Genomic DNA, 26,593 nt, shown 5'->3' on the forward strand with positions numbered 1-26,593 from the left:
TAGACACCCCCAGCTAATGAAACAGATCATCACGTCAAGATCTCAGATCACAGAAATGGAGGGTTAAGCCAGTACAGCAACTCTTTTTTAAGTATGCCCAGTCTACTAACTGTGATTTTTTTAAAATATTGATTTATGAGCTGTTTACAATGAAAAAATACCCATCCTCATTCCAGGTCAAGGCTGTTGCAGATAAACTACAGAATGCCCAATTACAAGTGAATTTCAGATGAATGAAAAAATTTTTTTTGAAGTGTAAGGATAGGCTGTACAATATTTGGGACATTACTCATACTCAAAAAGTATTTGTTGTTCATCTGAAATTCATATTTAGCTGGGTATCCTATACTTTTATTTGCTAAATCTGGCATCAGGTTGGTCTAGCCTAACCCAGAGAATGGCCAGTTGATTTCAGTTTTTTGGGCAGCGTGGGGCATGGTCTCCCCACCACCATCTCCTCACCCCAGTCCTGGGTTCCCTGGCCCAGCCAGTCCCCTGCGACTGACTTACCTGTCAAGTCAGCAGCTTCTCCTTGGGGTACTTGCTGCTCGTGTCCTCCAGGACCCTGGAGGTTGCCTCCACTGGGGGCGTGGTCCAGTCAGCAGGCTGGGATTAGTGTGTCACAAGGAACCTCTCATGGCCCACAGTTTCCTGTTAAATCGGGCTCACAGGGAGGCCCAGATTGGGGCAAGTGACGCATCCGGGGGGAGAGGGGATCAGCTTGGGCCTGGCTGGAGGCCCCTCAAAGCCCTCCTTTGTGTGCGTCTGCTCTGGAGTTCCTGCTCAGCCATGTGGAAGCCGGGCTGTAGGGGTGGGATCTGGGTCAGCCTCATTCCCTTCTCCCTGTCCTCTCTCTCATCACGCGGTGGTCTGAGAAAGCACACCCCAGGGTAAGATGTGCACGAGGTGGAGGGAAATTTTAAATGTGATTGTAGATGAAACGGCAGCTGTGATGAATCCAGGCCTGTCACCCTCCCCCCAGCCCAGCAGGGCCTGGCAAGGTAGGGGCCAAGGAGTGGGGCCGGGTGGGAAATGTAGCTGCTTAAAGCTGAGTGGGGAAAGGACAAGACAGGCTGACCTGATTTTAGGCAGTAGGCTGAAGTGATAGGAGGCTGCTTGGGAACCACGCTGCCCATTTTTAAATCCTAACTCCAGCACCTTCTAGCTATGAGAAGTGACTTCACCACTCAGTGACTCAGTTTCCTCCCCTGAAAATTGGAGATAATGAGAGGACAGGCTCATGGCTTTAGTGAGGATGAAATGGCAACCAAGTGCTTAATTAGCTCATGCCTGACACTCAGTAAATGTAAATGTGCAGTAAATGTTGGCAGTTACTCCAAATAGAGAAACAATAGGCATCTGGGTGGAGGGGACTCATATTATTCAACTCTCTGCACAGCAAGAAACCCCTCTGCAGCCCCAGGTGGCTTCCCAGCCACTGTTTTGGTAATCTACCTCATGGAGGGGTGGTGGTGGTAATGCCTTTAGAATATTAATATTGTCTCTCCAGGATTCCACAGGCAGAGAGTTCCCTGTTTCCACTAAAGGACAGAGCCCCAAGCAGTCATCTATAATGTCATCCTTGGTCTTGGTTTTGCTTCCCAGAGGTGCCTGGGGGCAGAGCCAAGCTCCTGTGCGTGGGGCATTCTCCAGAATCCCCAGAAATGCTTTTAAGTTTTCCCCAGAAGTAGTTCTTTTCCAACACATCTCTAAATGGATAGGTTTAAGATCTCTTCATCCTCTTGTGCCCTCTTCAGATACCCTTAGGCTGCTGAGAGTGCCCTTGATGGGCAGCGCCCTGGGACCAGCACCTAACCTCTCCCCACCCCTACCTCTTCAGACACCTTCCTCTAGAGCCGATCATGATGTCTGGGGCTTGGATCTAGGGATGTAGCTGACTGACCAGAAGCCCTTTGCTTCCAACAGCCTGGGCTCCCTCTCTGGGTGCTGACTGGCTCTTGGGCTGCTTCTCTCCCAAGTCCTCCCTGGAGCTCAGGAATCTCTCATTTCTATCATTCTGCTCCCTGGCAGTTTAGTCCTGTGCTGTTCAATACAGAAGCCACGGGCTACACGCAAATTTTCAGCACTTGAAATGGGATAAAGTGACAGAACTGAATTGTAAATTTTATTTAACTAAATTTAAATTTAAAACCTGATAGCTAGATTAAGTTATTGGAAAATTCTTCAGTATGTTTGGAAACACTTAAGTGTGTGATTCTACCTTTTCAACTGTAAATGTTATGATCAAGTACTTTTGAGAAAAACTTAGAGTCTGAAGTGAGATGTGCTATAAATATGAAATACCTACTGGATTTTGAAGATGTAGTGCAAAAATTTCTCATTAACAATTTTTATATGGCTTGGTGTTCTGAAATGTTGTTTTGGATATATTGGGTTTAGAATATATTTGAGTTAATTTCACCTGTTTTACTTTTTTTGATGTGGTCATTAGAAAATTTTTAACTTTCTAATTTTAATTTAGTGTTAATGGCTCCTATCATATTTCTAATGGGCAGGGCTGGTCTAAACCTTGTTACCACTCAAAGTTACCATCAGCATCACCTTGGAGTCTGGTAGAAATTCAAAGTACCAGGCCCTTTCCCAGACAGGCTAAATCAGAACCTGTATTTTAACAAGAATCCCAAGAGCACTAGAGAGTTTCTGGCCTCTCCCTTTTCTGCCTGTGCCCAGCAGTCCCCTTGCCTGACCTCTCACTTCGCATCAGCTCGGCAGATTGGTGGCGAGGTAGATTAAGGACTACCTTCATCCACCATCCTCATCTTCTTTTGGGGGCAGGGCAGTGGGGACCTGATTGGGGGTGTGAGCAGCAGAGAAAGGAGGACAAAGAGGGAGGGCATCCTGACCTGATTCTAGGCCTGGCCCTGCCTACCACAAGCCATTGACCCTCTCTGGCCTCAGCTATTACACTTGTAAAATGGTGTTATGAATTGTGTACCCCTTCCCCTAAATTCATATTTTGAAGTCCTGTGTGTCTATATTTGGATGTAGGGTCTTTGAGAGGTAATTAAGGGAAAAGGTACTTTATGGTAATTGAGGTCATCAGGGTAGACCCTATCCAATATGACTGTTGTCCTTATAAGAAGAGGAAATTTGGACACAGTTACAGAGGCATGAAGAGATGAAGACACAGGAAGGAGGTGTCACCTACAAGCCAAGGGGAGGGGTCTCAGAAGAAACCAGCCCTGTCAATACCTTGACTTCAAGCCTCCAGAACTGTGAGAAAATGAATTTCTGTTGTGTAAGCCACTCAGTCTGTAGCACTTTGTTATGGCAGCTTTAGCAAACTAATATAGGTGGGATGTTGAATTTTTTTTCCAGGTACTTCACAGAGTGCAAGGTTCATGGGAGATAATGGAGGTAGGGGGTTACCACAGGAAAGAAATATGGAGGCCCCAGAAGAGGCTCTGTCAAAGCTGGGTCATGGAGTCCAGCACAAAGAAGAACATTCCTGTGCACCAAGAAACCTTTTGCATTGATGGCACAGCCCTGATGGGAGTGGGCTGCTGTCCACAGAGATTTTCAGGATGCTGGCAGGCCACAAGGCCCTGTTTAAGGAGCAGAGCCTTCTGAGGCATTATCCTCTGCTCACAGCCCTTCTCTGCCTCTGCCCTGCCCTTCCCCACTCCCCGGAGTCACGTCCATGCCCAGCTCCTCTGGCTGGAACAATAGTGCCACTGTGTGAGGGGGGACGTTGCCCTCATTGGCCGGGACACCTGTGCTGGCCACATTGGCAGCCACTCTGGGCTCCCTGGCTCTCTCTGCCAGGCTGGAGGCAGGGGGCGGTGGGGCTTGCGTTTACTGTGCCCCTATTCTCTACTGTGGCAGGGGCCTTACTAGCATTACCTCATCCAGTCTTTTCAGATGTGAAGTAGAGAGTAAATTCCCCCTTTTCACGGAACAGAGAACTCAGAGTCAGAGAGGTGAGGGGACCTGCCCAAAGCCACACAGCTGGCACGGAGCGGAGTCCTGGTTACTCTAAAGCCCTCTCATCATTCAACACACAAGGCTGCCCCCTTCTCCGGAAGTGAGAGTGACACAGATGTTGCTGCCCAGGGAAGTCACACCTGCCCCTGGCTCCTGGGGAAGGTGACATCATTTCACCTTCTTGAGAGCAGCTTCAGGGGACAAGAGTCTGGTCATTGCCATTCCCTCTTGGCCAGTCGTAATTCTCCTGGGCCTGGAGGACCCTAGGAATTCCTGGGCCTCAAACCCTCCTTTAAGAAACTGGAAAACCAAGGTTGAGGGATATACTGCACCTTCCTTAAAATTGCACGGTGGTAATGAGACTGCCCCGACTAGCATGGGCTGGCAGCCACCTCGTGCTCCAAAAAATTCCAGTTCCTCCAAGAGGCACGCTTAGTCGACAAAGAAGAGTCTGCACTACAGCAGTGGGGCAGCGGGAGGAGCCAGAGATGAAAGCAATGAGGAGAAGAACAATGAAATCAATCAGTATGCTTGTTCAAAGAGTATTTTTGAATTAAGTAGGTTTAATAATATGAGGACAAACAAATGAGTGCTCTCAAATGGGAAGTTGGCTTTAAGTCCGCACCACCAAAGAAGAAAGTGTGTTTGCTATGGACTGAATGTGTGTGTCCCCCACTGAATTCTTATGCTGAAGCCCTAAAACCCCCAGTTTGTTGCTGTTAGGAGGTGGGTCTTCTGGCAGATGATTAGCTTTAGACAAGGTCATGAGAGTAGGGTCCTCATGACGAGACTAGTGCCCTTATCAGAAAAGGAAGGGATCATAAGCAAGTAGCAGTCCCAGACAGCTGAAAGGCATCATTCTCTTCCAGCAGTTATATTTCTCCCAGAATTAGAGCCACTTCACTCCTGGAAACTGGGAGTCAGGCTCCCAACTGAATGTCCCCTGATATTAGCATTCCTTCACCTGCCATCCCAAGGGCACCTCACATTTGGCAAGTTCAAATGTGAAGGCCTCATCATCATCCTCAAACTTGCGCCTTTCCCTATGTGTCAGTCTACTGGCAGTATCAACCCACCCCCTACCCCAGTCATTCAAGCCTGAGTACTCCTCAACTCCTCCCATCTCTCCCCAAGCCAATGCACTCTACTTCCTAATCTCTTTCATATGGGGTCCACTCTTTTCCATTTGTCCCCATTGCTACTGTTTGGACCACCACCACTTGTGTCCAGGACAATTTATAGCCTCCTAAGAGGTCCTGCTTCAATCCCCCTACCCCCATTATCTCTCTTGAACAATCTCTGTAGCACTCACCTGCCAGAAATACTGTTCTACAAAGTGAATACAATCATGCCCTTCCACTTCAGCTGTTCCCCACTGCTCCTGATGTGAAAAGGACTTCCAAGCCCCTGCTTTCCCACCTTCATTCGAAGCAGGTTTACCTGCTGAACTAGCCAAAGGCTGGAGTGCGTGTTGCTGTCAGGCCCTTTGTACAAGCTGCCCCTTCAACTTAATACAGACTCTCAGCCCTCCCCCATTGCTCTTTGTTCCATTGTCAGTTGTTCGCTTAACAAATATTTTCTAAGAATTTACTGCTTTGCCAGGCTATGTTCTAAATGATGAGGTTTCCCATGCAAAAAGCTCCCTGGCTGGCCACATGTGACTTACATCTTAGGGCTGTTGACTGAAAGAAAAACACACAACCTAAAAGTTGTGAGTTAAGTTTTATCCGAGGACCTTACTGAGGACTGTAGCCCAGGAGTTAGCCTCTCTGATAGCTTTGAAGATCTGCTCTGAGGTTAAGGGGGGAGCCAGGCTATATATAAGATTTTGTGTATTGGGGGTGGAGTGGGGATGGACATCTAGTCGAACATCAAAAGATAACTGCTAATCACAAAAACCCATACATTTCAAATTAATGATTTAAGTGCTTTTCTATGTATGGGACAATTCAAGAGTCTGGGTTCATTGAAATTATTCCTTAGACATGCGTTATAACTACCCAAGGGTCAGTACATCCAAGGCACAGAATGTTTTGTGTTTTTCTCCATCCTGAATTCCTCTCAGGTATAATGAGATGGGCGATTGCAGTGGCTAAGGACTTGATCCTTGTAGAACTGGAAGGGCAGGCAACATTTTTTTTCTTTTTTTCTTTACTGGCACCTCCACAAGCACAAGGAGTAGGATACCTACTTCTGCCTTCCAGTCACTTCCAATGCAAAGACTTGCAGAGCCATCACTTGACTCATCCGCTCTCTCTCGTTGACTCTTTCCCCAACAGTACACAAGGAAAGCTTAACAGAGGAAGATACCGCTACACTCAGTCCACACTGCGCATGCTCACTCTGCAGTACCAAATTCGAGTTTGCAGTGTGCGACCCCGCCCTACAGTAGGAACGTCCGAGGAGGCGGTTCCCCCTCCCCATCTGCCTTAATGGTACGCCCCACGCGCACGCTTCTGGGCGGCGGAAGTGAGCCGTGTGGGGGCGGGACCCGTTGCTCTGGGTAACGGAAGTACGGCGGCGTTGAGTTGAGCGGGCATTTTGGAAGTTTGTGGCGACGTTGAGGCTGAGGTGACCGTGCAGAGTGGCTTCGCGCGTTGCAGTGGCGGTGAGACTCTGCCCCCGGAGGGAGTGGGTCTGGGAGGACACGAGGGCCACCGCCCCTTCTGTGCAGAGTGGCTTCGCGCGTGGCAGGGGCGGTGAGACTCTGCCCCCGGGAGAGGGCGGGTCTGGAAGAACACGAGGGCCACCCCCCTTTCTGTTGTGGCGTTCTGGTGTTTTCCTTCGCCTGGAAGGGTCGATGTGCCCCGCCGCCTCCCTTGACTTGGCTTTCGTAGTTCCCTGCTCCCGGGGCGTGCTACTCTCTGGGTCCTCCTATTAAATTCTTCCTCTCAGTCAAGGTTCAGTTTCTCCTCCTGAGAAATTTCTCTTAACCTCGTTTCGTCTTTGTAGCTCAGTTACAGAGCACAGCACCAGCCGCCTCATTTTATAGTTTATTTGTTATACTGTGTTTACTACTTGCTCTCTCAGGAGCCCCGCCCGAAACCCGCGCGGCTTTTCACTGTATTGGTGCTTCGCGGATCTCAGAGCGTCTTGACAGGGAATGTGCTGTGCGCATAGGGACTTCATAGCCACTTACTTGTCTGTTACTCGCCTCTGGTTTTAGGACGAATTTAGCAAATGTACCTGCTGAAATATAGAGTTCATCATCTTCCCCTTAGGGTTGGACGTATTTTTTGGTCGGTGTACCCTACATCCTCTACTGTCATCCAGGCCCTAACCGGGTGGTAGGTAGGTGGTAGGTAGAAGTAACGGGATTTGGGGTCCGGAGCTGGACTGGCTTGGGTTTCAGTTCTGCCTCTATCACTTACTAGCCGTCTAACCTTGGGGAAATTCCTTAATCTCTCTGAGTCTCAAAAGATCTTCATCTAAATTGGGGTTAATAACACCAACCTGGTAGAGTTGATGTGAGGATCTAGTTAAAGTCCAGGGTCTTGCCCATTGTATGGGTTCAATAATTCATTTATTCAACCAGTACTTATTTGGTACCTGTTTTGAACTGGGGACTGTGCTAAGTACTGGAGGTTCAGTGATAAACAAAACCAGACATGGCCCTTTGCCTTGCAGAGTTTTTAGTAGGGTGGGAGATGTGGTTCTTAATCTAATAATTACAGATGTAATGTTAAAAGTATGGTGATGGTAAGAGACATTACAGTTGCCTTGAAAGTTGCCTAGTTTAACCTATACTGAGCTTCTAAGGAAGTGTGGCTTGAGCTGAGATCTGAAGGATTTGTATTAATTAACAAAAGATTGGTGAGCAGGGGATGAAAGGAGGAGCATTTATATTAATTCTGTAGATTGTTTTGGGTAGTATGGCCATTTAAACAATATTAATTCTCCCAATCCAAGAGCATAGGATATCTTTCCATTTCTTTAAATCATTTTTAATTTCCTGTATGTTTTGTAGTTCTTCGTGTATAACTGTAACCTCCTTTGTCAGGTTTATTCCTAGGTATTTTTTTTGATGCAATTTTAAAAGGGATTTTCTTAAAATTTTCCTTTTCTGATATTTCATTGTTAGTGTAGAGAAATGTAACTGATTTCTGTATGTTAATCTTTGATTTCTGTATGTTAATCTTATATCCTGCTACCTTGCCAAATTCTTTTATTAGCTCCAGTAGTTTCTGTGTGGAGCCTTTGGGGTTTTCTATATATAGTATCATGGCATCTGCATATAGTGACAATTTTACCTCTTCTCTTCCAATTTGGATTCCTTTTATTTTTTTCCCCTGATTACTATGGCTAGGATTTCCAATACTGTGTTGAGTAGAAGTGGTGAGAATGGGCATCCTTGTCTTGTTCCTAAAATCTTCTTCCAGATTTTAGCAGGAAGGCTTTCAACTTTTCACCATTGAATATTATGTTGGCTATGGGTTTGTCATGGATAGCTTTTATGACGTTGAGATATGTTCTCTCTATACTCACTTTGGTAAGAGTTTTTATCATAAATGGGTGTTGAATTTTATCAGATGCTTTTCCTGCATCTGTTGAGATGATCATGTGATACTTGCTCATATTGATTTGCATATGTTGAGCCATCTTTGTGTCCCTGGAATGAATCCAACTTGATCATAGTGTATGATCTTTTTTATGTGTTGTTGTATTCTGTTTGCTAATTTTTTTGAGGATTTTTGCATCTATATTGATCAACGATAATGGCCTATAATTTTCTTTTTTGGTTGTGTCTTTGTCTGGTTTTGGTAGCGGGGGATGGTGGATTCATAGAATGAGTTTGGGAGTATTCCCTCATCTTCAGTGTTTTGGAAGAGTTTGAGAAGGTTTGGTATAAGTTCTTTGTATGTTTGGTAGAATTCTCCAGTGAAGCCATCTGGTTCTGGACTTTTATTTGCAGGGAGGTTTTTGGTTTTTTTTATATTATTACTGATTCTATTTCACTTCTAGTGATGAATCTTTTGAGAATGTTCTAATTTCATTCTTTTATATGTAGCTGTCCAGTTTTACCAGCACCACTTATTGAAGAGACTGTCTTTTCTCCATTGTATATTCTTACCTTCTTTGGGGATACAACATTCTAATAAGAGCATTCTGGGGAATTCTCAAGAATGTTTTGGTTTGGTCTACTCATACTACTTAATAGTCTTTAGCCTGTTGAGTACCCACTGTGTACATTGTACTAAGTGTGAAATAGTTAACAGATAGGAAGGGAAAAAATCAAACTTGTTTACTTCTGGAGGTCTCATCTGGCTCTGACATTTTTCTCTTACAGTTCCTTGATAAGTGCAACAATGGACCAGAAAATTTTATCTTTAGCAGCAGAAAAAACAACAGACAAACTGCGGGAATTTCTTCAAACCTTGAAAGATGATGATGTGAGTATTGGAAAGCATGTTCTGCCAAAAGCAAATGTCGAGCATGATGACAAATTCAAAGGACATGTTAGAGAGAAAAATTAATTCTGCCACTTTATTTACCCCTCTCCTTAGAAAACAAGAATTGATTGAAAACAATTCATAGATGTAAAGAAATGGAGGAGAGAAAGAAGTGGACAACTTAAGGGCATTTGTGTACATTTATACAACTGTATAACATTTAAACAACATTTATACAACTGGATATATATAAGCAAATTAGTATACTTTTATAGTTTTTAGAACAATCCTATTTGAAGGTAATATCTATATTATATTATTGATGTGAGACAGATTTCTTTGTTTTTCCCTAAAGAAGATAAATTTATAAGCAGTAAAATATTTTGAAATTATTAGTAAAAGTAAAAACCAACAAACTTTATGGTGTATCTTTACTGTAAGTGTATGATTATAAAATGGGACAGTAATTACCTTATATGTTAGGCTGTTTATTCTTTCTAATCTTACTCGTATGATATGCTTCTCCTTTTTCCATAATAAGTGATCTCAGCTTATTCAGATCCCTGCATGGAAATCTCTCCTTAAGATTAACCTTAAACATTAGTATATGTATCATCAAGTTAAGACTTGAGTATTATGTTTTTAAGGAGATTTTTATGTGCTAGTTTCGTGGTCATTAAAGCTAGGTGCTTCTTAATATTTGTTGTCTGATGCTAACTGGAAGTTGATGTAGGGATGTGCTCTGATTTTTTTTTTTCTTTGAAATTATACAGGAATTGCTTTTGTGGCACTTTTTGAGACTGCCCATTGTATGAATTCTAACTTGTATCATCCTGTAGACAGTTTGGTTGAAACCAGCTGTTTATTTGTTTGTTTATTTATTAGAATTTAAATTTTACCTGCTTCCAAAAGGAATTTGAAGAGACTTTAACATTACACTATAAAATAAGATAAGCAACAATAAGAACTAGAACAAAATCTGTGGTAGATGCTATGAATTACTAATCTGATTCACGCTTATCACAAAAAGAATTCCTATCTTCTTTTTTGTGAGGATGAAATGAGATAATGTATGTAAAGCGTCTGATATTTAATAGACACTCAGTAAGCATCCGATAGACACTGAATGAATGTTATAGAAGTTCCTTCAGCTCTTCCTGTTTTTAAGTTTATTCCATAGTATATAAACATTCAGACCATAGTAAAGTCCTGTTGATTCAAGCTTTTAAATATATCTTCAGTCTACAGATCTTCCTCAACTTACAATGGGGTTATATCACAATAAACTTATTTTAAATTGAAAATATTGTAAGTCAAAAATGCATTTAATACACCTAACCTACCAAACATCATAGTTTAGCCTAGTCTACCTTAAATGTGCTCAGAACACTTACATTAGTTTACAGTTTGGCAAAATTATCTAACGCAAAGCCTATTTTGTAAAAAAGTGTTGAATATCTCATGTAATTTACTGAATACTATACTGAAAGTAAGAAACAATGGTTATATGGCTACAGAATGGTTGTAAATGTATGTGTTGTTTATTCTTGTGATCTTGTAGTAGATTGCCAGTCCCGGAAAAGATCAAAATTTGGAGTACACGTTATGCTTCATGCATATCACTTTCACACCATTATAAAGTAAAAAAAAATCACTAAGTCAAACCATTATAAGTTGGGGACTATGCTTTTCTTCATCTTACAAAGTAGTACAAACTAAGTAGCTTGAAAAATAGACATTGGTTTTTCAAGTTCTGGAGACTCGAAGTCCAGGATCATGGTGCAGGCCTTGTTGGTTCCTGCTCCTACTAAGGCTGTGATAATCTATTCTGTGCCTCTTGCCTAGCTTCTGGTGGTTTGCTAACCATCTTTTTTTCTTTTAATGGAGGTGCTGGGGATTGAACCCAGGACCTTGGACAATCTCTGGCATTCCTTTGCTTGTATCGCCCTGATCACTGCCTTTGTCTTCACATGGCATTCTCACTGTGTATATTTTTCTGTGTCCAAACGTCCCTTTTTATAAAGACATTAGTCATACTGGATTAGGGCCCACCCATATGACCTCAGCTTAACTAATTACACCTACAATGACCCTGTTTCCGAATAAGATCACATTCTAAGGTACTGGGGGTTAGAACTTAAACATATGAATTTGGGGTGGGGAGGGGACACAATTCAACTTGTAACATTTCATGTGCTGTGACTTTGGTGTAGGCCACTATCATCTCTCATTTGACCACTGTAGCAATCTCCTAACAGGTCTCTCTATTTCACTCTTAAACCCTCCCACAGCCTATTCTCTACATAAGGAGTAAGACTAATTTCTTTAAAAAAAAAAAAACAAGCCATTTATCTTATCATTTTCCTCTTTTCTCATGAGTTACTTCTGTTGCACTTAGACAAAATCTGAGCTTCCTGCCATGGCCTATGAGATTCTTATCTGGCTCTTGCCCATCTCTCCAAACTCATCTTGTCTAAGTCTTCCTTACTACTTTTCAGCCAAATTGGTCTTTTTTTTTTTTTCTTTTTTCTTCAGGTTATCTAATATGCCAAGCTTTTTGCTCCCTTAGGCCTTTGCACATAGCAATACCTTTATCTAAAATAGCCTCCTTTTCCCCTTTGCATAACTAGCTCTTTCTCATCCTCCAAGTCTCTATGGAAATGTTACTGGTACCTCAGAGAAGCTTTCTCACTGACTACTCTAGCTGAAGTTATCTCCCTTTCCTCTTGTCTGTCTCAGTCTTTTATTTGTTTCCCTTACAAATTCAAAAAAAATTTTTTTCTGTCATTCTTTTCCCTCCTGCTCTACTGTAAACTGAGTCAAATTATCATTCATCCTTGTGTCGCCAATGCCTAGGAAGAAGAACATCAAAGAATATTTGTTGAATGAATGTATATACTCCGCAAGAACATAGCTCATTACCTAGTGCTGATTAAATACTAAATGTTTGTAGAATGAGTATATGAATAAATTTCAGTCTTGACAGCCCAGCATCATGTTAAGATCCACCCTGCTATATATAAATAAATGTTATTTGTGATATGGAGTCTCTAAGGATATGGGCCTGAAAGATGAGTGTTTTTCATTTTGGGAGTTTAGGTCATTCGGATAGAGTAATTGTTGCCAGGGACTTGCAGCTTTTTCTTCCTTTGATTGCAGCTGGCTAATCTCGTTCAGAATCAGGCAGTGAAAGGAAGAGCTGCTGGAGCACTCCTGAGAGCCATCTTCAAAGGTAATGATAATGGCACTTCTGTCTCTCTGGGTTCATTGGTATATTTGTTTACTTTTGGCACATATTGCTACTTCTCTTACTGTTTGAAGCCCCACTGAGAATTTTCTGTGTTTTGAGGATTTTACAGAATCAACTAAAGCAGTAGTCTCTTGTCCTGTGGACTGAAATAATTTTACTCAAGGGAGTTGAAGTGGCTACCTGAGATTGTATTGCTGGTTTTGAAGCCTGTAAAGGATACACTTCATAAAATCCACTTTGGTTTACTTGTGTTTTTAAAATTGTGGAGAAGAGAGTAGCAATGTTTAATACTTAATCCATGCTTAACAAGAGGCTAGGGAGTTCTGGGTTTTAATGAAATGGAATATCTTAGGTGACTTATATAGAAATTCTTAATTCCCAGTGGGGCATATTTGTTTCCATATCTTGAACAAGGGCCAGTTCTGCATTGTTGCAGCTTGTGACTCACAGTGCTTTTATAAGTTGTAGTAGAATAAAATTCTACAAGCAAAAATTAAAAGTGGCTTTAGACTCTTAGCAGGTTATTTTAACTTGGTTTCTTTTTCTTACACCCTCAAGTAAATTGTGTCTCTGCTTGCAAGGGTTCAAAAACACATCTTCCTATTCATGAAAAAACTAAAAATTGGTTAAGTGAACCTTTATGGAAACTTGCTAAATGACTGTTTATAGAAATATCAGAGAAAATAAAATAATGAAAGATTAGAAGCAGCTGCCTATATATATGCTAAGTGAAAGGAATAAGAGTAAGTGAAAGGAATGAGTAATTTATTTCTTGGGCAGACAAACTTGAAACAGATTATCATGGCTCCCACTTCTGTAACTAACCTATTTTTACCTTATTTAAAAATATAAATTTGAAAATCCTTGTTTAAAAGTAGTATGAATTACCAGATATTTGTGGAAACTACCTTATAACCGTTTTAATCCTGTTAAATTGATGGTGTAAAGGTTACAATATTTAGCTAATGATATTTTTAAAAACTGAGGTATAATCCACATACTAAGAAATTCACCCTTTTTTAAAATTGAAAGCTAGTCAGTTTACAATGTTGTGTCAATTTCTGGTGTACAGCACAATGTTTCAGTCATACATGAATATACATACTTTTGTTTTCATATTCTTTTTCACTGTAAGCTGCTACAAGATACCAAATATAGTTTATTCAGTATAAACTTGTTTATCTGTTTTATATATATCAGTCAGTATCTGCAAATCTCGAACTCCCAGTTTATCCCTTCCCACCCCTTCCCCCAATAACCATAAGTTTGTTTTCTATGTCTGTGAGTCTGTTTCTGTTTTATATATAAGTTCATTTGTCTTTTTTTTTTTTTTTTTAGGATTCTACATATGAGTGATATCATATGACATTTTTCTTTCTCTGTCTGCCTTACTTCACTTAGAATGACATTATCCAGGGCCATCCATATTGCTACAAATGGCATTGCTTTATTCTTTTTTATGGCTGAGTAGTATTCCATTGTATAAATATATCACAACTTCTTTATCCAATCATCTGTCGATGGACATTTAGGCTGTTTCCATGTCTTGGCTATTGTAAATAGTGCTGCTATGAACATTGGGGTGCAGGTGTCTTTTTGAATTAAGGATCCCTCTCCTCTGGATATATGCCCAGGAGTAGGATTGCTGGGTCATATGGTAAATCAATTTTAATTTTTTTGATGACTCTCCATACTGTTTTCCACAATGGCTGCACCAAACTACATTCCCACCAATAGTGTAGGAGGGTTCCCTTTTCCCCACACCCTCTCCAGCATTTATCATTTGTGGGCTTTTGAATGATGGCCATTCTGACTGGTGTGAGGTGATACCTCATTGTAGTTTTGATTTGCATTTCTCTGATAATTAGTGATATTGAGCATAAAAAATTCACACTTTTAAAGTGTACAATTTAAAAAATCGAGATATAGTTGACATCATACAGTTCATCCATTTAAAATATACAATTCAGTGGCTTTTAGTATATTCAGAGTTGCACATCTATCACCACAATCAGTTTTAGAGTTTTTTTTTTTTTTTTTAATAAAACCTAGAAGAAACTGCATCCCTTAGCTGTCACCTCCCTAAACTCTAATCCACCCTAGCCCTAAGAAGTCATTCATCTACTTTCTGTGTATAGATTTGCCTATTCTGGATATTTAATGTAAATGGAATCATACAACATGTGGTCCTTTGTGACTGGTTCTTTCACCATAAGGTTACTAAGATTCATCTATATTGTAGCTTATATCAGTATTTCATTTCTTTTTATTGCTGAATGATATTCCATTGTATGAATATATTATGCTTTTCCATTCATGAGTTGGTGGACATTTTAGGTTGTCTACACTTTCTGGCAGTTATGAATACTGCTACAAGTTTTTGTGTAGACATATTTTTATTTCTCTTTAGTAAATATCTAATATTGGAATTGTTGAATCATGTGATAACTCTATGTTTAACTACTTGAGGACTGCCAAACTTTTTTCCAAAGCTAAATAAATATGCCAATTTCCCACATCCTCATCAGCACTTATTATTGTCCGTCTTTTTCATTCTAGCTATTCTAGTTGAATGTGAATTGGTATCATTGTGGTTTTGATTTGCATTTCCTTGATGACTACTGTTGTTGAGTATCTTTTCTTGTGCTTACTGGCCATTTGTTTATCTTGTTTGGAGAAATGTCTGTTCACATCCTTTGACCTTTTACAAATTGGGTCGTCTTTTTATCACTAAGTTGTATTTCTTTGTATATTCTAGATACATGTTCCTTATTAGATACATGATTCACAAAATTTTTCTCCCATTCTGGGTTGTCTTTTCACTTTTTTGGTGGTGTCCTTTGATGCAAAAAGTTTTTAATTTTCATGCCTTTTTTTTTGTAGCTTGTACTTTTGGTTTTATATCTAAAACATCATTGCTTAATCCAAAGTCACAAAAATTTATAGTTGTGCTTTCTTTTCAAAGTTTTATAGCCTTACCTTTTACATTTAGATCTTTGATCCATTTTCACTTAATTTTTGTATATGGTGTGAGGTAGGAGTCCAACTTCATCTTATCCCATTTTCAGTAGTATAGCACCCATATTGAAAATCAGTTGCCCGTAAATGTGAGGGTTTATTTTTTTGGCTCACAGTTCTATTCCTTTGATTTATACTTCTCTCCTTACGTTAGCACCACACCGTCTTTTTTTTTTTTTAATTGAAGTATAGATGTTTTACAATGTTGCGTTAGTCTCTGGTTTGTAGCATAGTGATCCAATTATATACACACACACACATATATATATATTTTCTTTTTCATTAGAGATTACTACAAGATACTGAATACAGTTCCCTGTGCTATACAGTAGGACTTTGCTGTTTATCTCTTGTGTATATATAGTAGTTAGTATTTGCAAATCCCAAATTCCCAATTTATCCCTCCCTCACCTTTCCCTTCTGGTAACCCTAAGTTTGTTTTCTGTGTCTGTTTCTGTTTTGTAAACAAGTTTGTTTGTGTCTTTTTTTAGATTCCACATACAAGTGATATCATATGGTATTTGTCTTTCATTTTCTGGCTTACTTTACTTGATATGATAATCTCTATGTCCATCCATATTGCTGAAAATGGCATTTCATTTTTAATGGCTGGGTAGTATTCCATTGTATGTGTATATACCACAACTTCTTTATTCAGTCATTTGTTGATGGACATTTAGGTTGCTTCCATGTATACCATCTTGATTAAAATAGCTTTGTAGTGGTAAGCTTTAAAACTGGAAAGTGTGAGTCCTCTAAACTTGTTTTCTTTTTCAGGATGATTTTAGTTATTTTGGATCCCTTGATTTACCATATGAATTTTAAGATCAGTCTGTCAATTTCTGCAAAAATGGAAGCTGGGGTTTTGGTAGGGATTGTTTTGAATCTGTGTATGAATTTGAAAAGTACTGTTATTTTAGCCAGGTGCCATGCTGTGCGCCTGTAGTCCCAGCTACTCGGGAGGCTGAGGTAGGAGGATTGTTTGAGCCCAGGAGTTCTGAGCTGTATTTTTCCTACCTAACTACCCCATTTGCAACCTCCAGTACAGTGTTGAATAGAAATGGTGAGAGTGAACATCCTTATCTTGTTCCTGATCTTAAGGGGAAATCTTTCTGTTTTTTATTAGTGAGTATGATTTAGCTATGGGTTTTTCCTTCAAGTTAAGGAAGTTCCTGTCTATTCTTAGTCAAGTGTTTTTATCATGAAAGGATATTGGAATTTTCAAATGTTTTTTCTGTGTCTACTGAGATAATCATGTGGGTTTTATCCTTTATTTATATGGTGTATTACATTGATTTTCATACATTGAACCAATCTTGTATTCTTGAGTTAAATCCAGTTTGGCTATAGAGTATAATCCTTTTTATATGTTGCTGCATTCAGTTCACCAGTATTTTGTTGAGGATTTTTGCATCTATAGTCATAAAGGATATTGATCTGTAGTTTTCTTAGGATGTCTTTGGTTTCGGTATGAATAAAATATGGTATCATAAAAAGAGTTGGGAAATATTCCCTCTTCTGTTTTTTGGAAGAGTTTGTGAAGGATTGCTGTTAATTCTTTAAATGTGTGGTGAATTCACCAATGAAACCATCTGGTTCTGGGCTTTTCTTTGTGGAAGAGTTTTGGTTGCTAATTCAGTTTCTTTATTTATAGGTATGTTGAGATGTTCTATTATCTTTTTGAGTCAATTTTGATAGTTTATGTCTTTCTAGCAGTTTATCCATTTTGTATAATTATCTAATGTATTAGTATATAGTTATTCATTGTATTCCCTTATTCTGTTTCTGTAAAGTTGGTAGTAATGCTTCCTCTTTCATTTCTGATTTTAGTAATTTGATTCTTCTCTCTTTTTCTTGGTCAGTCTGAAAGGTATTTCAATTTTGTTGATCTTTTCAAAGAAAAAGACTTGGTTTCCCATATTATATTGAATAGAAGTGGCAAAAGTGGGCATCACTGTATTTTTCCTTGATTTTTCTCTATTGTTGTTCTTGTCTCTCTTTCATTTATGTCTAACTTTACTTTTATATTCTTTTCACTTGCTTTGAGTGTAGTTTGTTCTTTTTACAATTTCTTATGGTGAAAGATTGGGTTATTGACTTGAGATCTTTCTTGTTTAATATAGGCATTTACAACTATAGATTTCCCTCTAAGCACTGCTTTAGCTGCATCCAGTAACTTGGAATTTTATGTTTTTGTTTTCATTCATCTCAGGGTATTTTTCTAATTTCTCTGTGCTTTCTTCTTTGACCCATTGATGTTTAAGATTATGTTAATTTCCACATATTTGTGAGTTTTCCAGATTTCTTCTGAGTTTCATTCCACTGTGGTCACAGAGCATAAATGGTAAGATTATAGTCCTTTTAAATTTATTGAGAATTTTTATGACCTAATAATGTGGTTTATCCTGAAGAATGCTCCATTTGCACTTGAGAAGAATGTGTCTTCTGCTGTTGTTGTCTGTAGTGTTCTATATAAGATGTGTATCTATATAGATGTTAGATCTAGTGTGTTGTTCAAGTCTGTTTGATATGGTATGGATCTGTTGGGTTTATCCTGTTTGGAGTTCATTAAGCTTCTTGAATGTATAGAGTAGTGTTCTCATTACAACTGGAAATTTTTCAGACATTATTTCTTCTTTCTTCCCGTTTGTCTCTTTCCTCTCCTCCTGAGACTTTCATTATGTCTATGTTGGTACTCATGATAGTATCTCACAGGCCTCTGAAGCTCTGGTCACTTTTTGTTTGTTTGTTTCTGTCCCTCAGACTGGATAATTTCAATTACTCTATCTTCAAGTTCTCTGATTCTTTCTTCTACCAGTTCAAATCTGTTGAGCCTCTCTAGTGGATTTTTCAGTTTAATTATTGTACTTTTTAATTCCAGAATTCTTATTTGGTTCTTTTTCATAATTTCTTTTTATTGATATTCTCTATTTGGTGAGACATCATTCCTATATTTTCCTTTAGTTCTTTAGACATGGTTTTCTTTTGTTCTTTGAACATATTTAAAATAGCTGATTTCGGATCTTTGTTTCATAAATCTAATGTCTTGGCTCTCTCAGGGACAGCTGCTATTGATTCCTTTTGTTCCTGTGTATAGGCCATACTCTTGTTTCCCTGCATGTCTTACAATTTTTTTGTTGTTGAAAACTAGACATTTCAAATGATATTTGTGGGAACTCTGGAAATCATAGCATTCCCCTCCCCCAGATCTGTTGATGCTGATCTGGTGTTCCTTTTGTTTTTATAGTGGCTCTTCTAAATTAATTTTATAAAATACATGTTGTTTGTTGTGTATGGGCACTGTTCTATGTGGCCTCTGAAGTCTCTGTTTGGTTAGCTTTGTGGTCAGCTAATGACTGGGCAAAGATTTCCTTTAATGTCTGGAGCCAGTGAGTTTCCCAGCCTTTGCTGAGGGGCCCTGTGCATGTCAGGGGCACACCTTTAATTCTTAGACAGGTAGTTTATAACTCCTCCTTAGCCTTTCTGTGTAGAGCCTCAAGGTCAGCCAGACGTGAGAAATTAGGGTCCTCTTGGGTGTTGCCTGGCCATAGACATAGCATGTCCATGTGGACAGCCCTAAGTATTTACATGGCTTTCTAGATTTCCAGGAATATATCAGAATGTTTTAAAGCCCCCTGTGCACATATTCTCCAGGATTTCCTTTTAAGATTTTTGGTCACCTTGTTGCTTGCCCAACCGTAACTGCTGTCAAGGCAGCTGAAATAGTAATCAGTTGCAACTGATTTAGACAAATGTCTCTGGTAAAAGGCTACTTGAACTGGGCAAGTTCTAAGTTAGGTCAAATAAAGACAGGCCTTGCTAGTGAAAATTTCCAGGGAATAGCCAGACAGGTCAGCTAGTGTTAGTTACCTGGGAATTGGGCTTTGATGGAGCTCCAATCATATTCTGGTGCCTCCAGAGTCTGCTGGCTGATGGCTTTTACTATGAGTGTGAACTGTTGATTTTAAAGACTACAGGGCTGGTGGAGGAAGTTGGGGGTGGGGAGATGAGGGCATGTTGAAACACTACAGAGCTTGCTATTCTTACTGAAGTTCAGCTGTTTATCGTAAATAAACTCTTCCTGGATTGTTGCAAGTCTTTGGTTAATTTCCAGAGTTCTGAACATGTTGGTTTTCACTATTTTTGTCAGTGTTCTTTTTGCTTTTGTGGAGGAGAGCATTTTCCAAAGTCTTTATTATTACTCTACCATTCCTTCTGACATCACTCAGTGATGCTGTTTTGAGGTGAAAGACACTTAATTTGGGTTACTGCATCCCAGAAAAGCTATAAGATATGTTAGAAGGTATTCCTTTTTCTGCACTATGAAATTATTTAAAAAAATTAATGACATGTGTGGAAGTAGAAAAGGGTGATATTTCAATTTTCTGTCTAAACTAAATACTTTTTCAGAGCTCCTAAATATTGCTGTTCTAAACACTATAGTAATCAATAGTTTGATAATTCTTTTCCTATATTCAACTGCAAAGCTTTTTGTTTTTTTCTGTTTGCTCTTCAACCTTGTAAGACTTCTTCCTTTTTTTCTTTCTTTGTTTCTGTACCACCTGTTTAAAACAATAAGGTTTCCCCTGTTCTGAGGAAGCTGGAGCTCTTAGGAGACTTAAGATATACAGTTGTTGTATACAGTTGTTGGAATCAGGGGATTTGCACAAAGAAGTAGCATCAGAAATCATAGGATTACTAATGTTGGAGGTAAGATGGAAAACAGAAACTTTTTTTGGTTTTGGGTGGATTTTGAGGGGGTTGTAATTTGTTGAGGGGGTTGTAATTTGTTGAGGGAAGGAAAACTTAAGTGTGCCAAACCTAGCATAGTTTCTATTTATGAATAAGAACTATTATAAAACAAAATAGTTGGTGGATGGGCAATCACCTAGGTGTTTACATTACATTTCTGGTATCATGGACATGTATCTCTTTGAGCTGGCATATTGGAAAACATGGGGGAACTGGTGGAGGATTCTGACCTTTGAATTCCTTTACAGTTATAACTTTATACCAGAGCAGAATGATTCCTTGGATCACTTATAGGACCAGTTCTGGGTTTCAATGCCAGTTTTGTTAGTTCAGCAAAAGACCATTTCTTAGAAAGAGATATCAAATTTAGATTTCTGTGTAACTTTTTTTTTAATCCTGTGAACTTTTAGGTTCACAGTTTTCCAGGACCATTGTTGATTGAATTAGCCAGTGAGTTTGTTGGTGCTATCAAGGAGGGCAACCTAACAAATGGAAAATCTTTGGAGCTATTACCCATCATTCTCACTGCCCTTGCTACCAAAAAGGAAACTCTGGCTTATGGAAAAGGTAATTTTCTTCCAATCTTAGTGGCTTTTTCTCTCTTCACTTAATTGAATTTATTTCTCAATGTATTTTATAATTCTAGGTGAACTGAGTGGGGAAGAATGTAAGAAGCAGTTGATTAACACCATCTGTTCTGGCAGGTGAGTCTTTCTCATTAATACGTAGAACTTTCTCAGGACTACTAGTGACCGAAAAAAGAATTACCATTTATTTCAGGAATTTAGATCACTGAAGTTTTTTTAGTCCACTATATATATAGATACAGATACAGAGTCAGTGAAATAAAGAGAATACTAAGTTATATAATACTGTGATTACACTTCAGTATATTAAAAAGAACCAGAAGGGAATACCCAAGATTATCTTAGCCAGAGATAACCACCACTTTTTTGTTTCCTTAAATAAGATCTCTTACAGAAATAATTTTAGGCATATATCAGTCAGCACATGTATATTTATCCATTTATTTGTTTATTTTTAATTACACAAGAGTTTATTCATTACACATTACAATATATACCTTGCATTTTTCATTTAACACATCTGTTACCTTAGTGCAACTCTAGGTTATAATTTGTTTATCTATTTAAATTCATACTTGAAAGTCCTCTGAGCATATATCACTTTATATCATTCTTTTTAATAGTTCCATAGTAGTCTGTTATATTACTTGGCTAATATCCAATTGTTAGGTTATTTGTTTCTTACTGTTAAATAATATTTGGTTATTTGATTCTTTGCTTTTATAAAAAGTGTTGCAATGAACATTCTTATATATCTAGGTGATCTTTTATAAGCATGTACATGGAATATATTTCTACTAGTAAGTTGGGTGGGTCTGTGCGTTTTTAAAGTTGATAAGTAGTATTGCCAACTTGTCTTCCCAGAAGGATTATATCAGTGTACATCCTCTAAAATAGTATGTGAAGTGTTTGTTTCCCAAAATCTCACTAGCATTGAATATCATCAGCCTTTGATTTTTGCCAGTCTGATAGGTTAAAGCTGCTATTTCATTGTTTTAAATGTCATTTCTTTGATCTTGTTTCAAATCAAACTTGAAATGGCCCTAATTTTTTCCCTCCTTACTAATTTTACAAAGTAATATGTGAGTAAGTTAAAATGAGATAAACTTTATTTGTCTTTTTCTTGGATCAGATGGAATCATCAACATGTAATCCAGCTTACCTCCATGTTCAAGTAAGCATCATCATTCCTTTTTTTCTTCATATCTTGCTGTGAAATGTTAGCAAGCTTAAATACCACCTTCCCCTGAGTCCTGAGTAAGAGTGTTGGTACCTCTGTTTTCTGTTATAGAATTTCCCTCCATTCTTTTTTGCTTTAGTTGCTTGTTTAAAGTATAACTTCATGATTTTCTTTTCCAAGATAACTTTGATAAGGTACGGTTATTTGCCCCCTTTAAGATTATGTGTTAGAGAAAAATCAAGTGGGGTAGTTACAATATTCTAATATCTCCCAAATTAGGCCACAGCCTAATTTGGCTCTGACCTTTAGAATCTTTGATCCATAGGGATGTCCCTCTGACTGCAGAAGAGCTGGAATTTGTGGTGGAAAAAGTGTTGAGGATGTTCTCCAAGTTGAATCTTCAAGAAATACCACCTTTGGTCTATCAGCTTCTGGTTCTCTCTTCAAAGGTATAAATAAAAAAAAATTTTTTTTAACTCCAGTGGGATGATCAGTTAGCACCATTCAGCTTATTCATACTCATGGTTTACATACTAAGGCATAGATGTTTTCATTTCATTTTACTTTGATTAGTAAAAAGGTGGTCCCCAGCCAAAGTGAACATACATTATCTCTTGTTCTACCACATTGAGTGAGAGTGTGTGATAGTAAAAGGGTTAAAGATTTTGAAAAGGATGGACTGTAGGTCCCTTAAAGTCTGACATTAAAATGTATTCAAAACACAATTTCAGCATGAAAGTGTTCTATAAATTCTTAGTGTAACTCTAGGTTATAATTTGTCTATCTATTTAAATTCATACTTGAAAATCCTTTAAGCTGAAAAGTACTTTAAGTTCAACTTGCCCTTTATGGGGAGAACTTACTTATTTTGTATTTTTTTCAGGGAAGCAGAAAGAGGGTTTTGGAAGGAATCATAGCTTTCTTCAACAAGCTAGATAAACAACACAATGAGGAACAGAGTGGTGATGAGTGAGTAATATAGTATAGAAAGAAAATCATTTTTCCAAATTTATCTTTTCATTGTGTATTTTATTTACTTCATTTTCATCTAACCCTTCAGTCCCTACATTCATTTCAGCACAGAATCTCCCCAGTCCTCTTAGCTGCTCAGTAACAATGTTAAAAAAAAATAATACAGTTTCTTCAGCTCTTTCATTTTAATCTTTCCAGGAAAACAGCAATAATTGTTCTGTGAGTTGTAGGCTTAAACGCTATTTATTAAGTACCTGCTCTGTGCCTGGAACTATTTGGCCCTGGGACTTCAGTAATGAACCAGTCAGACGAGGTCCCTCCTTTCCTGGAGCTTAAATTTTAGCTAGAAGAGAAAAAAATAAATAACAAGAAAAATATTAGAGTAGAAGGTGCTATGTAGATATTTCAAATGGATGATGTGACGGTGACAGCATAGCTACTTTAGATTGGGTGGCCAGGGAAAAGCTCTCTGAGAAGGGGCTATTCTTACTGAAGCCTGAATGGTAAGAGCTACAATATGCAGATCAGGGAAAAGAACTTTGAATAGTACAGAGGCAGAACACAGCATGGCATGACAGAAAAAGGATTTTTTAAATCAAATATTTATAGAGTGCTGACTCTGTGCAAGGTGATGTTTTAAGCACTTTAAACCTTTCAGCAACCCAATTTTGCCTTTATTTCATGCATGCAGAAACCAGTACACAGAGAAATTAAGGAATATCCCAAGGTTATATAGCCATAAATTGATGGAGCTAGGATTTTAATCCAGGCAGTTTGGCTGCAGAATTCATGCTGTTAATCCTACTTCAGCCTAATGGTTCTAATCTAGAATAACAGTTATGTGGCTTGAGCAATTGATTAGAAGGTGGTCTTATATACTGAGTTAGGAGAGACTGACAAAACAGATTTAGGGGAAAATAAGCTCAATTTTGACCATGTCAGTTTGAGATATATATTAGTATCCCATATGGAGGCGTTGAGCAGGCACTCTGGGATTTTAGGGAGAAATCAGGACTGGAGATACAGATTGGAGGAGGCTAAAGCCTTGGGACTGGATAAGGTCACCTAAGACAGTTGTGAAGATAAGAGAAACCCAAGACTGAATTCAGAGGCATTCCACCGTTTTAAAGGGAGGATGAGCCAGCAAAAATAGAGACCACTGACAGTGCTCCAGAAGCTAAGGGAAGAAAATGTTTCAAGAAAGAAGGGGTCAACTGTGTTAAATCTGCTGAGGCTTTAATTAAGATGGGACTTGATTATTGGTTTTGGCAATGTAGAGGTCATTTGTAACCCTTGCAAGAATAATCAAATGGCATTGGAAGGAAGGTTAGGGAGGGGACAGAAGCCTAATTGAATTGGACTTAATTAGGAAGAGGTAAAGAAGTGGAAATAATGACTATAGACAGTTCTTTCAAGAAGTTTTGTAAAAAGGAGCAGAGAATGGGACAGTTGATTTTGTACTTTCTGCCTGCCTCAAGTGATCATATTAGTTCAGCTTGAGTTTTCCTTTTTTTTAAATCTGATTATAACTACTATTATCTTTTGCTCAAACTATAGCTTATACCTTTCTGTTGAATCTTTTAGGCTGTTGGATCTTGTTACCGCGCCGTCGGGTGAACTTCGTCATGTGGAAGGCACTGTTATTCTACATATCGTGTTTGCCATCAAGTTGGACTATGAACTAGGCAGAGAACTACTGAAACACTTAAAGGTAGCACCAAACTCTTAAGGTGATCCAGGATCTCTTTATGAAACACGGGTGTAACTCAAGCCTCTATTATGCCAATTAATGATGGGAAGCAAATATACAGAAATATTGTAGAATGACCTTGGGTTTAGAAGATTTCTTTTTTCACTTTGAAAGTGGAAGATATATGATATCACTACATTCTTAAGCAAGTTTTTAAAACCACATCTTAAATGTTCTAGTGTTTAAAAAGATAAAAAATAATGAAGACTTCAGGAAACTCAAAATTTAATCTTAATTCCATCATTATCTTAAATGAGCTTCCATCTTGACCTCTGTTTCACCATTCGTGAATTTGGAAAATTGTCTATTTCTAGTAGATGTTATAGGGTTTTATGAAACTAAGTCACTCATCATTAAATATTTGTGAAGTAGGAAGGTAAAAATTAGAAATGTTTTGAACTGTTTTTAAATATTTTGCCACATTCACCTTATCTCACTTTCTCTCAAGTATTTTTTTCCTGAACCATTTAAAAGAAGAAATCATGACACTGCAATGCTTGAGTACTTCCACATCTATCTCCTAAGAATAATGATTAGTAATTTAAATTTTTTGAAGCCTCCAGCCCAGTTTTCTTGTGTGTCACATTAATGAATTTGTTTCCTCGTGATTAGATTCAAGTTAAACATTTTTGGCAAGAATATGTCATAAGTGATGTTGTATACTTTCTCTTGAAGGAGTCAGCAAACTTCCTCTAAAGGGCCAGATACTATTTTAGGCTTTGCAGGTGATATGGTCTCTGTCACCGCTGCTTAGCCCTACTGTTGTAGCAAGAAGGCAGCTAGAGACAACACTTAAATGAATGAATGCAGCTGTGTGCCAGTGAAACTATATGGACACTAAAATTTGAGTTCTATTTGTTTTTCATGTGTCATCAAGTATTATTCTTCCTTTGATTTTTTTCCCCCTCAACAATTAAAATGTGAAAACCAACTTTATGGGCTAAAATACATGGTACAAAAATAGGTGGTGGGCTAGATTTGGCCTCATCAGCCTTTCACACAGTGGATTTTTTTTTCCCTGGTGCTCATGATTATTGGCCTAAATCAGTAATTATACTGGGAGTTGCAAAATGGTAGAATTAAAATTAGAAAATTTTAATTCTTTCATTTTTTCTACATTGTTAGCTGGTCATCCTCTGTGAAAAAAACTTCCCCCTCCCTATTTTTTTGGATATTGTTATATAACCATGAATTTTTAAAAATTCAGTGCACTTGTATACACCATTGAAAGTGACCTATATTTGGCCAACTGGATCCTTCAGGTTGGCTTATGTGTCCTTTGGACATGACCCCATTAATCTTCAGGCACTTTTTTGGTGTAAGCTATCCAAGGCTCATCTGTACTTTCCTTGTCTCACCCTGATTTCTCCAAGGAGCCTTGAGTCCCTTTTGTAGGAAAGGATATTTAAAGACCATGATGTGGGAGCTAGACTTTAAAGCTCCTTTATCTTCTCTGTATCTGTTCACTTTTTTTTTCTTTTTTTTTAAATTGAAGTATAGTTGATTTACAATGTTGTGTTAGTTTCTGTGGTACAGCATAGTGATTCAGTTATATATATTCTTTTTCATATTCTTTGTCATTGTAGGTTATTACAAGTTATTGAATATAGCTCCCTGTGCTGTACAGTAGGACCTTGATGTTTATCTGTTCACTCTTCTTATTTAGGTTTATAGTAACTGTGTTGTTGGTCTTATCAAAGAACCAGCTTTGAGGAGGATATAGCTTAGTGGTAGAGTGCTTGCTTAGCA

At 38.5% G+C, this 26,593-nt stretch overlaps 1 protein-coding gene across 1 annotated transcript in view; it reads left to right on the forward strand.

Moving 5' to 3' along the window:
* The first annotated feature begins 6,432 nt into the window (after positions 1-6,432).
* Positions 6,433-26,593, forward strand: part of FANCI (FA complementation group I) — a 57,461-nt gene continuing 37,300 nt past the window's right edge. The window contains exons 1-10 of the mRNA XM_010986738.3: positions 6,433-6,553; positions 9,233-9,335; positions 12,495-12,567; positions 20,183-20,313; positions 20,766-20,922; positions 21,002-21,059; positions 22,075-22,116; positions 22,448-22,571; positions 23,006-23,091; positions 24,679-24,805. Of these exons, the coding sequence (XP_010985040.2) occupies positions 9,252-9,335; positions 12,495-12,567; positions 20,183-20,313; positions 20,766-20,922; positions 21,002-21,059; positions 22,075-22,116; positions 22,448-22,571; positions 23,006-23,091; positions 24,679-24,805 (882 nt within the window). The 5' untranslated portion in view covers positions 6,433-6,553; positions 9,233-9,251. The remainder of the gene's footprint in view (positions 6,554-9,232; positions 9,336-12,494; positions 12,568-20,182; positions 20,314-20,765; positions 20,923-21,001; positions 21,060-22,074; positions 22,117-22,447; positions 22,572-23,005; positions 23,092-24,678; positions 24,806-26,593) is intronic.

The sequence above is a fragment of the Camelus dromedarius genome, chromosome 29, assembly GCF_036321535.1.
Source record: "Camelus dromedarius isolate mCamDro1 chromosome 29, mCamDro1.pat, whole genome shotgun sequence".
Lineage (NCBI taxonomy): Eukaryota > Metazoa > Chordata > Mammalia > Artiodactyla > Camelidae > Camelus > Camelus dromedarius.